Genomic DNA, 16,634 nt, shown 5'->3' on the forward strand with positions numbered 1-16,634 from the left:
CAGTTCACTTTCAGGCATCGTGATATATTCATTAGGGTACAAGGAAGGAGCAGAGGTGCGAAAATACTGTGGTTTTGTGTGTTACCTGACATATACAATATATATATGACTAGAAGAGCACATGGCAACCATGCTTGTTTACTATTGCTCGAGCTTTCGTGTGCGTGAGTGGACAGCTGATGGCTACACTGCCATCTAAATAATAGATTTTTGACTGACTGTCAAATAGTATCTGGATTCTGCAAAGTTCCACGCTGAACCAAAAGATGGCAGTACAGTATATCATCATGTATCTTTTCGGCTAAGAGGCGGCAGACGAGCTGCGAGCGATACAATGTCATGTCCGGTCTCGCCCGACATGCGACCGGAACGGGAGTATCATAATGTCGGGCCTCACCCGACAGACGAGTGGTAAGGGTTAATTTTAAAACATTGTTGGAATGTCTATGGAAGTACTGCAGAGGTGAAACAGTACCTCATCCAGAACTGGTGATGCTACTGGTTCTTCTCTACTAGAAGTGAAAAAGTTTTCTTCATTACAATTGGGTACCTCTAGAAAGGTGCAAAGTGCCAAATGTATGAACAGAAGTTATTATAAAAAAACTGTCTGTAGTGCAATATTTTATTTATTCCTCAAATGTTTCAAAGTTACAAATGAGAGCTTCTCAGCATACATTATTGGCAGTTTCATGACAAAGTTGGAATATTTTGGTGCTGAAGCAAATTCAAACTTAGACATTTATGAAATGTGCTAAGTCCCATCAAATTATTCAATTATTCTAGGTGTTGTGTTCTTAGTCACTCTCCACAGATTACTTTTGATTAGTAGTGCATTATGACAAATACCATAGTTCTACTTTCCTAGCAAAAAGTACCATTATGAGGGGCCGATGACCTGGATTTTGGACCCCTTTAGGCTCCAAGCATCATTGTTTCAGTATTTTGCTTTAGAAGCAGTCCCTTGGTCAGTAATACCATTGTTCAATGCTAGTTTCTGGGAATGTGCGGCATTGTGGGTCGGATCCACTGAATGTTTTAAAATCATATCCATCCATTCATTCTTTGTCATCACATTTTGAATTCTGCTCAGCGAATGATTTTAGACTTTTAAATTGTCATTACATTTTGTCTCATTTTGGACCATTAGGGGCCGGTGACCTAGATGTTAGGCCCCTTTAAACAAGCATCAAATCTCCAGAGATTTGCATATATGAGGACATCAACAAAGACTGAGACTGATTTTTTCCTGTAGCTTCTGTGATAGTTTCCTATCTGTAACATAAAAATTTGGAAAGAACGGGTTTTTGTGTATAATGTCCATAGGTGGCAGCACTCTCGTATCGGTAGGTTGGTAGTAATGGTCTATTTTTTAGACGCTATGTGCATTTCGCATACCAGACAATGATTTACCAGCATGAAGTTCCCCCTCACACTACTGTTAGAGCAGCATACTACACGTCAGTATTGGCTACACTGAGGAAGCACATTCGAGAGAAACGACGAGAGATGGTTGGCGCGGCCTCATATCACAAATCAAGTCATGCAGTTTCTCGCTCGATTCAACGTTACCTGTGTACCGCATCTACCTTATAGCCCTGATCTTGCACCCTGTGATTTAAAAAAAAAAATTTTTAATTCCCATAACTAAAGGCAAAGCTTAGGGGCATTTGATTTGAGAACTCTGAAGCAGTGCTCAAGAAAAGTGAGGCAATTCTCAAGGACCTGACAAAGAATGGTCTGCAGCATGTGTTCAAGGACTGGCAGAGATGATATAAAAAGTGCATTGAAGTAGGAGAGGACTACTTTGAAAAAGATCATGTAAACATTGAAATAGACCAATAAACATCTGTGAAAAAAAAAAATCAGCCTCAGACTTTGTTGATCAACCTTCGTAACATTCCTTATGCTCATTCCTTCTCAGGTAAGGGCCTTTAAATCCTCCTTTGTTCATCTGTAATAGAGTTCATCGAGGAACTGGATTCAAAGATTGAATGTTTCTTCCACGTTTCCCTTTTTTTGAAGACTTTCACCTTACAGACCCTTTCTATGTTGGTGTAACATTTGTTTACTGTTACACTTTCTACATCTGATGAATTGTATGTGATAGTACTTTTGCAATATTCAGAAATTTTGTAGAGATTACTTATCTGCTACAGCTAAAATGTTAAAAATATTTGAACTATTCATGGAAATTACTTTGAAAGGTTTAACAACCTTTGCTTCCTTGACCATTTTGCATATGTCGCTGTGTACAAATGCCTTTGTCACTGACTTTAGTACTGGTTTTTCTTTCCGAATAGCCATTGTAGACCAATAGTCCTGCTATATTTCCTACTTTCATTATTACATAATATAAACTTCATGTTATCACCGTAAGGCTTGTAAGAGAGACACGAAGTTCCCACCTATACAATTCAAGTTCCTTCAATTTATTTACGTTGATTAGTACATGTTTTGCCCTAGAATATTGGACATCATCAGCTAAAACTTGAATAACATTTAAAACTATAAACAAGAGGTATCATAGAGCAAAACATGAAACTAAAACTATCTTCTTCCTCTTCTTCTTCTACTACCGCATTTCCCACACCTGTGGCCCCACAGGTGTGAACTGTATCGAACATATGGATTGGCTCTGTTTTACGGCCGGATGCCTTCCTGACACCAATCTTATATGGAAAGATGTACGAGTAATCACTATTGCGTGTTTCTGTGGTGGTTGGTAGTGTAGTGTGTTGTCTGAATATGAAGAGGAAAGTGTTGGAACAAACACAAATACCCAGTCCCCGAGTCAGAAGAATTAATCACATATGATTAAAATCCCCGATCTGGCCGGAAATCAAACCCAGGTCCCTCTGAACCGAAGGCTTCAACACTGACCATTCAGCCAATGAGTTGGACGTAAAGCTAAAACTATGTTGAGGCCAAAGTGAAAAGTTCTTGTCAGTTGAAAATATCTTTTGAAGGCCATATGATGCAGCATTGACTTAAGTTGTTCTTGAAGTGAACCAGATTTGTTGCTGACATTAAAATGCAGCCTTTGGTATTTGAAGACTTAAATATTAAGTCTTGGCATATGTTCTGTGGGACATTTTTGTGAATTCGTAATAAAGCCGGACTAGTAAAAGTTAAGGTGTAGAAAGAATATATGTCCTCACCCATGTCCTGCTGTTAAGAGTCTGCTGAAACTGACTGTGTGCACATAGGCTGGCAAGGATGCATTCTATGACGAAACATGTATTAATCAATGTAAATAAATTGAAGAAACTTGTATTGTATTGAACTTTATGACTCTCTTTTCCCACTTTAATTCATTTGATAGCAATTTCCACTCTTTCCATTGTGATTTCACTCTTGGATTCAGTCTCCTCACATCTTGTCCCAGTCATCTCATCCACACCCCTTCTGGATTTCAAGAATATACAGTAATTTTGTGTAAGCCCTGAGGTATGAAAAAGTGAGAATTTACTTTTTATATCTTAACATGTTAATGAAAGCAAGTGTAATTTTCAGGATTTCTCCAAACTTGAAGAATGTAGTTTATTGCACTGCTCTACGTGTTGGAGGTCAAGACGAGTGGGACTTTGCTTGGAAACGTTACCGCAGTACAAATGTTGGATCTGAACGAGATTTGCTGCTTGGGGCTCTTGGCTGCAGTCGTGAAACTTGGATTCTTAGCAGGTAAATACTAACATCTGAATATAGTGTATATGTAGGAAGGTATTAAAAAAGTGAACCACAGGAATTAAGAGATCAAATGGCACCAGGCCTGGATTTGATACTCGTATTGTAACGGAAACAAATTGCTACACTTAGCGGCACGTAAAGTCTTGAGGAATGTAATTTCCAATTCAATTTAGGATAAGGGAATTTATTTCAATCACTGAAAATGAGATGTATGTTACCTTAGCCCTCCTCATGTTAATGGGAACAGTGCAGAAACAAACTTTTAGGTCTTACTTGTCAAAAAATTGTACCACTGTCATGCCCCTTTTTTGGATCTGTTATATCTCTAAGACAAATCTGAAACCGTATGCAAATTTTCTCACTTCAATGACGAGAATAAACACACTATATATCGGGCGAGGGGGAAGCTATTCCCAATACATATATAATTGAAATTGGTCGGAAATTAACAGTTATATGGTATTATAAAACAGTTCAGTGTATAGGTATGCTAGCTTGTAAATATCCAGTGAAAGTTCCTCCTGCACCCAATAAAGGCTAGATTTTTAAATGCTCCTGCTCAGAAGGGTTAAGTGTACTCTAATTGATTATTCATCTTTAAAATCAGCAGTTGTATGATTAGATTATGAAGTGAATAGTTCAAATAATGTTCTTTTTAATATATGGTATAATAACAAATTTATTATTAGCACCATAGTAAAACCAGAGGGACTGTATGGTACAGAGTGTCTTATACTGAATGAGAAAGGGGAGCTGCAAAAGCTCAAAAAGAAAGAAAGAAAAATTCTAAGGAAAATTTAAGGGCCACATAAACCTTTAAACAGAATATGGAAGAAGAAAAAATATGAGGACCTGTACAGGTATACTGAAACGTTTGTGGACACATTGTGGAAATGAATGTTAAAATTTTAGGGACATCTGGTGAGAATAAACAAAAGCAGACTGACCAAATAGATTTTTGGATATACTGTAAGACTTAAGACAAACTGCTAAGTGAGTGGAGGAGGTCAAGAAGGATGCAGATTGAAATCACAGCAGAGCAGATCCACATCAGAAGAGAGTTCAGGTAGTGGTGGTGGTGATTATTGTTTTAAGAGGAAGTATAACTAGGCAACGATCCTCTGTATAACACAAATCAGAAAGAAAATAATGGAAGGGATCCGACACTTTGAAAAATGTAGGTATTGACCAAAGGAAGACGAGGGCCATGAAGGGATTGAAAATGAATCTTTAGGCCTCGAATGCTCTAATATCATTGGGGTTGGGAAAGAATAAGAGTTGACCAAGGGAGGTCAGATACGAAGATGAAAATGAGGAGCCTGGCACAAGTAAGTGAAAGCAGTGCGAGGACTCGGCTAAGGGCCTCATGGTCGCCGTCCCACGCTCCCAAGTTCAGAACCCGTGGGGCTTCTTTTAGTCGCCTCTTACGACAGGCAGGGTATGACATGGGTGTTATTCTACTACCCTGACCCACAAGGGGTAGAGAGTTCACGAGTCGGCTTGCAAAAGAAGGAAGAGATTCTGTAAGAATAAGAAACGATTGATGAGAAATCCTTCAATTCCATGGAGTCCATAGCTGACCAATATTGGAAAAAGACATCGCTAGTAAGACCCCAATTAGGGATTGCAGTATATGGGACTTGATTTGAGAAGAAGAGTTTGAGAAGAAGAGAAGTTCCTTCAGCTAGATTTATTCTGGTTGACTTCTAACAAAAGAATAGTGTTAAGAAATACTGTATTGCAATGTTTCAGCTGCAAAGATGTGGGTGTAAGGAGACAAGCTGCTCGACTAAGCGGTATGTTGCAACAAATCAGCTAAATTTCCCATATAAAATCTTGTTTATAGGGCAGACTGAACGCAGGTTTATGGTAAGGTATCTTGAGCACGTGAACACTGAGAGCACAAAAAATTTTCCTCCATGGGCCAACATATGAGTGCAACCGGTCATCAGTTCACTACTATAGAGCAAGATCTGACAATTTTACGTAAAACAAACAAAGGCAGTCTACTAAACACACTAGAAAGTATATATATTTATTTAGATCAACAAGGTAATCTGGACAGTAGCCTTAATGATAAAATTGATAATAAGGACCCTTTATACAAAGGAATATTAGCACAGTTGGAAACATTAGGCATAAAAAATAACAGGCTGTATAAGAAGGAAATCTATCGAACCTCAATCCTTCCGAATATCTATTCCCCTTACCTGCTCTTCTGAAGCCATTGAAACTGTGACCGTAAGCGACACACCTCCTCCCCACTCTACAGCCTTGCCTCTCCCGAGGGAGGAGCATACTTCAGAACATACACATCATTATTTCACAAGATGGAAAACTGCATCAGTTGGTGCTAGATTCCTGCAAGGACTCGGTACAGTACGCAAAACTTTCAGTGATACTTCGGCTCCCTAGTGCTGAATCAGTAGACCTAGGTTATCTTCAAGATTTGTATTGGAAACCTTTGACACACAAACTATGAATCGATTATGCTTCGCTGTGAGACATCTGGTGTACACTTTACATACGAGTACTGTTGCTGTGATTGTGGAAGATATATTTCTGAGAATTCATGCTAGGAACAAGATTTCACATAGAAAAATGTTATATAATGCGTGTGTGACACAGTTGTTGGCTTATAAGATGATAAAGGTTTAGAAAATTCATATCGATCAATAATACTATCGATTCAATTCAGTATTATTTTCATTCAGTCGGCAGTATTACCGGAACGGGGGTAGTTCCCTCCTTACTCCTCATCCCAATAAAATGAAGTATCACTAAAAGTTTTGCAGACTGTAGTTAGCTGTAGTAACAAGGTGAGATACCATTCTTTGAAATACTATGTTCCCTTGTGCAAATTTTAATACACACTAATACAAAAGCAATCCCCCATTTTTATTTAATTGCAAATTTTGGGGAAGCTCTTTTCATAACAACAACAACAAGACAGCACTCAGCTTCAGGGATCCTGCAATAAGCAGAATTAAAGAGACTCATTTTTATAAAACTAAAACAAATGACAACATTTGCTTTGGAAAAGTGCAACTGAAGAGAACAGTTTTGTGATAAAAAATGGAACATCAACAAGAAAGAAGTTTATCAAAAAAGGCTTTCACGGCCGCAGATCTTACAATCACATGAACAGAACAAGCTTTTGGTTGGTTAGGCCGTGTGCATTTTGCAGAGTTTCGCCCAGATGTGCCATTTGGGCTCATCAGCTGGATTGGCATGCCCCTCCAGGACTCTGCTTAGCAGTGGCAGACCAAGCGCATGGTCCCGCCGTGTTAGCAAATAGGGATTGCTAACCTGCTAAAGGAAAATTGAATTCCATGGGGAGTAATAATTTTTGGAAACGGAGAATTCAATTCTCCTTTAGCAGGTTAGCAATCCGTATTTGCTAACACAGCGGGACCATGCGCTTGGTCTGCCACTGCTAAGCAGAGTCCTGGAGGGGCGTGCCAATCCAGCTGATGAGCCCAAATGGCACGTCTGGGCGAAACTCTGCAAAATGCACACAGCATAACCACCCAAAAGCTGATTCTATTCATGTGATTGTAAGAAAGAAGTTATTTTTCAAATACTTCTCTAATAATAAACAACTAGGAAACATACACATCACAGTGAACAAAAGTGCTGGAATGTTTTTAACATCAGTTCAAGTGAATAGAATTTGTTTTAAAATAAGTTAGAGCAAAGTGGACCCATTTCCCTTCCCATTTCACAGCCCTACTCAACTCTCCTCACAGATTTCAAATATCTTTTAAAAATTCACGTAGTTTTTAAGCATAACAAGGTGCTTTCTATGATAATGTTTTTTGAGAAGATGAAAAATTCCTTGTAATTTCACCTATGCATTATAACTTATAACATAGCTGAAGATGTTCCCAAGGAACGAAACATGTACTATAAATGATTAATTTGCTTAAAGCAAATATAAGTATCAAAAAGGTGGATATTTACTTTTATTAGTTTAATGTAAGCGGTATGTTCCACACTGTGCACTGAGGGATGGCATGGAATGATAACTAAATGAATAATAGAATATGGAAGTAAAGTTGCAATTCAGGAAGACAAATAGGGATAAATATTTGTTTGTGGGAAGAGTAATTAGGGACTGGAATAGTTTACCAAGGGGGATGTTCCTATTTCTTTGAAATCATTTAAGAAAAACCTAGGTTAAATAATTAATTGATAGGGAATCTGCCGCCTGGGCAACAGCCCTAAATGCAGATCAGTGGTGACTGAAACAAAAAATGATTCAATTAAGTATATATTTGGTTCAGTGGTGTTGAATGGGGGCAGGGTTGAAATGTGTGCACTGAACTCCAACCTGACAGATATTTGAGATGTGATGTTAGAGGCAATTGCTTGAGATCCCCTGGATGGATCGAATTGCAAATGCAGAAGTGAAAATGAAAATCCACAGCCTATTTCCAGTCATTCGAACGGGACAGGAATGGAATGAGTGAAGCCTCCATCTGTGCCGGCTGCCAAAGCCTTTCACACTCTTCCAGCAATGATTGATGACTGGCAGATGAAATGAAATCATATTGGAGAGAGTTGCTGGAATGAAAGATGACAGGGTAAACTTGAGTACGCGGAGAAAAACTTGTCCCCAACTCCACTTTGTCTAGCACAAATCTCAGATAGAGTGACCGGGATTTGAACCATGGAACCCAGCAGTGAGAGGCCGGCATGGTGCCGCCTGACCCACTTAACCAAATAGGTGAAGAAAGATTTGATATACTATTGATCCATACCTAACCAGCCCAGTGAAGTACACGAGGAAAGGAAAAGCACTTATGAACCAACTACCTGTATCCCAATGAATATTGAATTTTCACGACCACATTGTAATCGAAAGCGACTTTCAACCTATTAGGTCGTGTTACGTACATTTAGTACGTGACGAAGAGATGTTAAGTAAAGAACAAAAATGGCCAACAAGACACCAGTGGGATCCGAACCCACAACCTCCCGATTTCGCGTCGGTTGCTCTACCAGTTGAGCTATGGTGGCCTAGGCCGTCTTTGTTCTGTTGAAAGATCTAAGCTACAGGTCTGGTACTACTACCATCAAACTGTAGAGTGCGTTCAAGTTGCCCGTTGAGGGCCAAGTCAATGAATATTGAATTTTCACGACCACATTGTAATCGAAAGCGACTTTCAACCTATTAGGTCGTGTTACGTACATTTAGTACGTGATGAAGAGATGTTAAGTTAGGTTGTGGGTTCGGATCCCACTGGTGTCTGGTTGGCCATTTTTGTTCTGTACTTAACATCTCTTCATCACGTACTAAATGTACGTAACACGACCTAATAGGTTGAAAGTCGCTTTCGATTACCTGTATCCCCTTCTACCAATGTGAATACGGACTGGATAACATCAATATAGGCCTCATGATCATTGCAAGAGGAACAATTCCTAAGTTCTTTGAAGAATTCTGCTCAAGGTTCAAACTACTAAAGTCAGTGATGAAAACTGTGGTCCTCAAAACCTTGAAAGGTTTATATAGTCAAAAATGTATTTAGTATACCTTGTCCTCATGGGCAATCTCCTTATGGGAGGGGGAAGTGTTTATTCTCTGAATAAATGTATATATAGAGAGAGACAACTACATGAAAGAAGTCTCTGCAACATAGAAGCACATGCTGCAACATAGGAGCTTGGTATGAGCTTGGTGGAGGAGAAACAAACAGCAAAGAAGATTGCGTCTTACTTTTACAGGCAAACTAAAACAAGTGGGAGCTCACACATTTAGGCAACTAAAAGAAAAGGCTTTGTACTGTGAAATGTGGAGAACTATCATCAGAGGACAAACCAGTCAGATGATGATGATGATTATGATGATGATGATGATGAATTTATTTGATAATTTGTTGTCCACAACTATCTCCTTGAGGATATACGGAGGAGTGAATATCCATTAATTTTTTTTTTTTTTTTTTGCTAGGGGCTTTACGTCGCACCGACACAGATAGGTCTTATGGCGACGATGGGATAGGATAGGCCTAGGAGTTGGAAGGAAGCGGCCGTGGCCTTAATTAAGGTACAGCCCCAGCATTTGCCTGGTGTGAAAATGGGAAACCACGGAAAACCATTTTCAGGGCTGCCGATAGTGGGATTCGAACCTACTACCTCCCGGATGCAAGCTCACAGCCGCGCGCCTCTACACGCACGGCCAACTCGCCCGGTATATCCATTAATTAAAATTTGGCCTGGTGGTGTGAAGGAATCTGATTTAGATATTTGTTAGTGGAAAGATGTGTTTGCTGCAAGAGCTGGCTTCATATTCAGCATTCTGTGCATCAACACAGATCAATGCAGTTTTGAAGTGCTTTTTATAGGATTTTATAGGCAACTCAGAAGTATTCATTGGCCTATATCTTGCATGCAAGGAAGGGTTTTCTGTTAGTATAAAAATAATTTAATGGTAATAGGAAAATGTTACTTTCTGCATAACTTGTAGATGAGCATGGCTATTTGCACATATTTTAAAATACAGCAACAAATGACCAGTCTCATTTCTTGTCCAAATCTGAGTTCTGCTGTGAGGTTCTTCTCTCACTCTTAAGTTATCTGTATTCTTTCATTGCAGGTACCTGGATTGGTCTGTCACTGAGAATTCTGGAATACGTAAACAAGATGCTGCCAGAGTATTTGCATCTGTTTCAACCAATGTGATTGGGCAACCACTTGCATTCAGTTTCTTGCGTAACCAGTGGGATCGAATGAAAGACTAGTAAGTACAAAATTGTTATAACATGTTCCTTGTTTTACTGTTCAGTATTTAATAATAATTAGAACAGGTAAAATTAGTTGGTTAGTTAGTTAGTTATTACCAAGGCTAGAATTTTGATGACCTAAAAATGTTTTAAAAAGATCTATAAAATGACTCCAAAAAAAGCAGTAAAATGATTCAAAACTTTTAAAAATGACATATACATTTTAAATGAAATTTTACAATTAATTTGCTAATCAAGTTAGTATACCCTATATTTATGTGGTTGATAGAATGTTAACACTCAAACAAATGCAAGCAGACTGCATCGTTCTATATTAACTAAAGTTAATGGATACTTAGTCTAAATTCATACTTTGATGAAGATGCACATAAATATGGTTAACTTTTCAGCCTGTTGTTTAGTACTGCAAACTCAGTTTTTATTTCAAGAATTTATTTTTTGTTATGTGGTCCTTAAGTCAGGAACATCTGAAGAACAAAACAAACAAGAAACAAAAATTTTGCCATTAGATAATCGAATGCATGATTGCATTAGATCATACGTGTTAAATGTGCATGTAAATTATGATATACAGTCGTACCTCATTCCACCTTACAATACTGCCACTTTCATTTCACATACAGTACTTTGCAGAACAGAATTTCACCATCAGTAGAAAATATATCCTTCCCAAATTCTGAAATTATTTGTTTGGAAGCCCTACTTGGCTTTAATTTCAGAATTTTAAATATGTATAAAAAGCAAAGCAAAGTCATCTCCATACAGCCCATAAAGGCCCTTGGAGGGGTGGAAGGTAAAGGCTTCCACTATCCTTAACCTCGGCACTTGATGGGGTAGAGTGGTTAGCTCTATGCCCGGTCGCCTTTGCCCCCAGGAATTAATCTGGTACTCATTTTTGGTGTAGGCTGAGTGAACCTTAGGGCCATATGCACCTCCGGAAGTGTAAATCTTGTTTCTTATATTTTACGACTTCCTGACGGGGATTCGAACCCACTTCCTTCCGAGCGAACCGAGCACACCTTTACTGCCTCGGCCAGGCAGCCCCTTTTAAATATGTATACTGCAAACAAACATCTGAATCGATAACAAAAGTTAATCACTTCAATAAACCACTTCAGTAAATTTGTTTCAAATGAACAAAAGTTAACTCCACACACATATGGTCACATTACTGGCATTATTTTGCTAAATGTAATTTGTCCTGCTACCCTCGGTTTCAATATACCTCTCAGATTAGTTACAACTGCAGGTGTCTTTCCTAGAATGTGGACATTTCCAAGAAGTAAGGAGTGAACAAAGTTTCTTTAGTCCCTAGAATAGCGTTGTGAAGATTCTCAGGTCTCCGTATTCATCCTCAATTTAAGTTGCATTAACATCCGATACCACACACGTAAATGCTTCAGAATAATCAATTATGTAAGAAAATTACTCAGAAAGTATAAAATACAGTAGTCTAGTAAATTCCATAAAATGTCCTGCTCCATGGCTAAATTGTTAGCGTGCTGGCCTTTGGTCACAGGGGGTTCTGGGTTTGATTCCCGGCAGAGTTGGGAATTTTAACCACAATGGGTTACTTTTGCTCGCACAGGGGCTGGGTGTATGTGTCGTCTTCATCATCATTTCATCCTCATCACGACGCACAGCTCGCCTATGGGCGGCAAATCAGAAGACCTGCATCTGGCAAGCCAAACTTGTGCTTGGACACTCCCAGCACTAAAAGCCATATGCCATTTCATTTCCATAAAATGACCAAATAATGATGTATAATTTTAGAAAATGGCATGAAAATACAAAATGCCAAAAAATTACCTAATAAATTAGCATTTTTATATTGCGAGATCCGAGGCTCGTTTGAATGTTGAAAGTGATGTTAATACGCTACCACTGGCTTGCTAGGCCTATCATGGATCTTTGCGTTAATATTTTGTTATGCACTAGCTGGTTGGTGCCTGACATGCATTTCCTCATGTCAGTAAGGTTTATGGCTTACCCGCCAATACTCGGGAGGCTAATTGAAGTGGTTACTCACTAGACAATGGGGTCGCCACATCCCTATGCCAAAATTCTTAAAGTAGATGCTTTTAAATACCTAGGAAGTAAGCTAACTGGGAAAGGAAACTTCAAGGAAGAAATTTTGGAGAGGATAGGAAATTGCTCAAAATTTTATTACTGTGTATAGACATAATTAGAAATTGAAAAGTAGCTACTAAAGCAAAAATCATGATATATAAATTGTATTATTTTCCAATATTGACCTATAGAGCATAATGTTGGACTTGGACACAAAAAGATTCGAGTAGATTATAAGCGACGGAGATGCCTTTCTGTGAGGGATTGTGAATAAAACAAGGAGGGACAAGATAAGACACGAAACCATATGAAACATGCTACAGATCAATCCTCTAAAAGAAACTATGGGGAGAAATAGGCTAAAATGGTACGGCCACGTCAAAAGAATGAGACAAGAAAGATTACCGAGAAGAGCTCTGGAATGGACAGAATCTCGAAGAAGACCAGTTGGAAGACCACGAACAAGGTGGAGGGATCAGGTGAAGGATGATGTAAATCGGAGAGGACTACAGTGGCAGACAGTGATGAATGATAGAATGTGGCAAAAAAGAGAAGATTGCAAGAGGCTCTGTGAACGACCTGCATAAGCAGAAACGTATCAGGAATAAGAAAAAGAAGACAACTTGGGAATTTTGATCATGATTTCTGTACAAGTCATCAATCTCTGTTGTCAACCAATTAGAAGATGACATGTCATCAAAATCTTAGCCCTAGTTATTACAAAGGTAACTAAAAGTTTTGCCCTCCAAGTGGCAGATATGTGACATCAGGCGTTTTATGCATTTGCCCAGTGGCAACGCCTGATATCAGGTGTTTTGACATGCTCTTTACTTTATTTCAATAATTGAATGATTATTTATCGAAATGTGCTGATTACGAATCAGTCGAAGGAGAAATGTTCGGTCATAATCATGAAATAGTTTGTATAATAGCATGTTGCACTAATCTAGTGTAAATCGTTGCCAAAGTAGCGTCATAACCCCGCTATCTTGTGCTAGCTGCTACATACTCAGCGGCCAGCCACACGTATGTCTCAGCTGAGCCAGCTATATTTAGTCGCCAGTTTTCCTTCTGATATCAGTCTGAAATGTTGATATGCACTCATGTCAGCAATACTGAATTATTTCCTCATTCTTCTGGCGAAATGAATTGCTGGCTAGCAAGATAAATTTCGTGTTAGTCATTAGATATCTTGTTGATGTTGTCAGGAGTAATGTTCCGCATTGTGTTTGTGCCTCTAAATATTGTTGTAATTGATCTATGTAGAGTTCCCGGTTCATGAATGTGTAAATACCGTTATTATGGCAGATAATTTTCTGGATCGTTCCAGTGATATTAGAGAAATTCTTAAGGCTGGTTTCAGTGATGGTGAGGGATCAGATTTTGAAACTGATGAGGACAGTGAAGTGCAGTTGGAAGATTTTTCATCAGGAAGTGGTGAAGAATATGTGCCATCAAACTGTAACACGTCTGATAGTGAAGATGAAAACAAAGTGGAAGATGGTGTTCCAACAGTAGGCCTAGGTCATATAAGTTCAGCAAGTGCAAGTAGAAGTTTTTCTGCTGCTCCTTCTAATGTGTCTCCAGTTTGGGTCAGAGTTTATTCCCCTGAACCTCCAAAGAACCCTGAACTCAAGGTGAGAGAAGCAAGTGCAGGTATAAAGAACTGTCCACAAAGAAATTCACACCATATATATGACTTTTATTTTTCTTTTAATCCAGCTGTGTGGAACTTCATTGTAAGACAAAGAAATTTTTATACTAGCGAAAAAATTGCAGCAAAACGTTGCTCTGGTGAAGTACCGAGGCACAGCAGAATATGCGGTAGGTAGATGTCACGATAGATGAAATAAAGAAATTTATAGCAATAATTATCAATATGGGCTTGACATTTCACAACAATATTACACATTATTTGGACATGGATCCACTTGAAAGAATACCCTTTGATGCAGAGACCATGTCACTAAGGAGATTTCAGTTGATATCATCAATGATACATTTGAACTCAGGACATCATATTCCTAAGGGGCAACCTGGTCACGATCCCTGGTTCAAAGTACGTCCTTTTCTAGATGCCATCAATGCATCATTCAAGAGGAATTTCATACCAACTCAGGAAATATGCAACGACAAATCAGTGATAGGCATGAAGAACCGATGCATGTTTATACAATACATGCCAAATAAAAGACATGCTCGGTTCGGCATAAAAAAATTTGAAGTGCGTTACAGTAGGACTTCATATGTTTTGCATGTGGAACTTTATAGTGGGAAAGATTTCCTATCCAATGGAAATGATCCATTTACCCAAAAGGTCATTTTGGCTTTGCTAGAAAGAACCGACTTATTAGACAAAGGGTACCATTTATTCACGGATAACTGATATACAGAAATCCCCTTGGCTAACAAACTACTTGAAAGAGTTACGTACCTCACAGGAACAGTGAATAAATCTTCAAAGGGACTGTCTTAGATTGTTTTAGATACAAAACTTGAACCTAGGCAAACCGTTTACTTTAGGCAAGGTGACGTTCTACTGGTTGCTTATAAAGAGAAGAAAACACGGAAACCAGTTTACTGTCTCACAACTGGATGTCACGCTGAGGACAATGTTGTAAGGAGTCGAAAGGGAAATGAAGGGTTGAAACCACTACTGATTCATAAGTACAATACCTTCATGGGAGATGTAGATAGTAAAGCTAAGTGCATTTACCATGCCACTTGTTCCAGACCAACCAGAAGGAACAGGAAGCAAATTTTTTCAAATCTTCTAGATATGACATTATTTGACGTATACATCCTGTACATAAAGAACACTGATAAGTCTTTAGCAAGATGAAACTTCATGGTCAGTATAGTTAGGGGATTGCTAAATGAACAGTTCCCAATTCCAGTTGCAAGACCAAACAGTCATGCAGGAGGCCCCTCTCATGCTCTCGTAAAATTGCCACAGAATAACAATCGCCTATGTGTTGTGTGCTTGCAAGAAAAGTAGTAGTAGTAGTAGTAGTAGTAGTAGTAGTAGTAGTAGTAGTAGTAGTTGTCTACATTCTGGTGTCCAGGATGTAATGGTGGTATTCACCAGGGATGTTATCATAAACTAGTGCACTTCTGGAGGCCCAACAATTGTGGAGTAAAAAGAAAGATCCACCCAAGTGACTCTAAGTGAAATGTACAAGTGGTAGCATAAAATTGTTGTATATTTTTTCCAGCTGAGAACAGTATTATATACTATATACAAGTACGCAACTATGTACTATGAACTGGTGCTCCTTTTGTGAATGTCATTTTTTTTTAATTTACCTAAATATAAGCATATTTATATATAGGAAAACTTTTGCAAAAATCAATAATATAAACAAATTCAATGTATTTTTGGTCTTATACATTTTGAATGATAAATAACAGCTTTAGTATCATCTTATTCCTTGTACTTTTGAGGATAAAAGAGTGTGCTGTTTATGTATGTATAACATGTCAACGATTTTTAACACAATTTATACTAAGTCTGCAACACTAGTAAAACATTGCTGCCACTACAGGATAAATGACCACCACTTCGAGAGTTAAAGCAATGAAAATACATAAAATGCACAATGACTAAATCACAGAGAAAAGTTCAAGTTCAAGATGAAATTGAAGGATGAAGTTTGTGGGGCCACCTGAATATGCTTTAAAGGGGCCCTCTTGGGTGATGTGTTGGATAGTCACACTCCAGGGAGGGTAATTTCCCCCATCTCTAGATCAGATCAGCTCATTGTCCACAACCTGTTCTTATTGTGTACTTAAATACTCTTGTTCTTCATGGCAGGTGCGAATGAGGAGGATGGTCTCTAATGCATAGCGGTGAAAGAAAGAGTGCAGAGTCCACAATCGCTTCCAATCTTTCACAAAACTAAAATTCTCTTCCATACAATGCCACGCTCCAGACCAAAGTCTTCAAAAATCTTATTTCAGTGCTTGAAGTGAGCACATTTCTTTTCTTAAGATAAGAAAGGCCTTCCTTGCTCATGCTAGCCTGCATTTTATGTCCTCCTCTCTTCTGCCATCGTTAGTTAATTTACTGCACAAGTAACAATATTCATAGACTTCCTTTAAGACTTCATTTCCTAACCTAACATCTCC

At 38.5% G+C, this 16,634-nt stretch overlaps 1 protein-coding gene across 2 annotated transcripts in view; it reads left to right on the plus strand.

The window, feature by feature from the left end:
* LOC136857522 (aminopeptidase N) overlaps positions 1-16,634 on the plus strand; it is a 518,903-nt gene that overhangs the window by 495,838 nt on the left and 6,431 nt on the right. For both annotated transcript variants that reach the window (XM_067136248.2, XM_068225222.1), the window contains exons 14-15: positions 3,514-3,681; positions 10,289-10,432. In XM_067136248.2, coding sequence (XP_066992349.2) covers positions 3,514-3,681; positions 10,289-10,432 — 312 coding nt within the window. The remainder of the gene's footprint in view (positions 1-3,513; positions 3,682-10,288; positions 10,433-16,634) is intronic.

Source organism: Anabrus simplex, chromosome 1 (genome assembly GCF_040414725.1).
Source record: "Anabrus simplex isolate iqAnaSimp1 chromosome 1, ASM4041472v1, whole genome shotgun sequence".
Classification (NCBI taxonomy): Eukaryota; Metazoa; Arthropoda; class Insecta; order Orthoptera; family Tettigoniidae; genus Anabrus; species Anabrus simplex.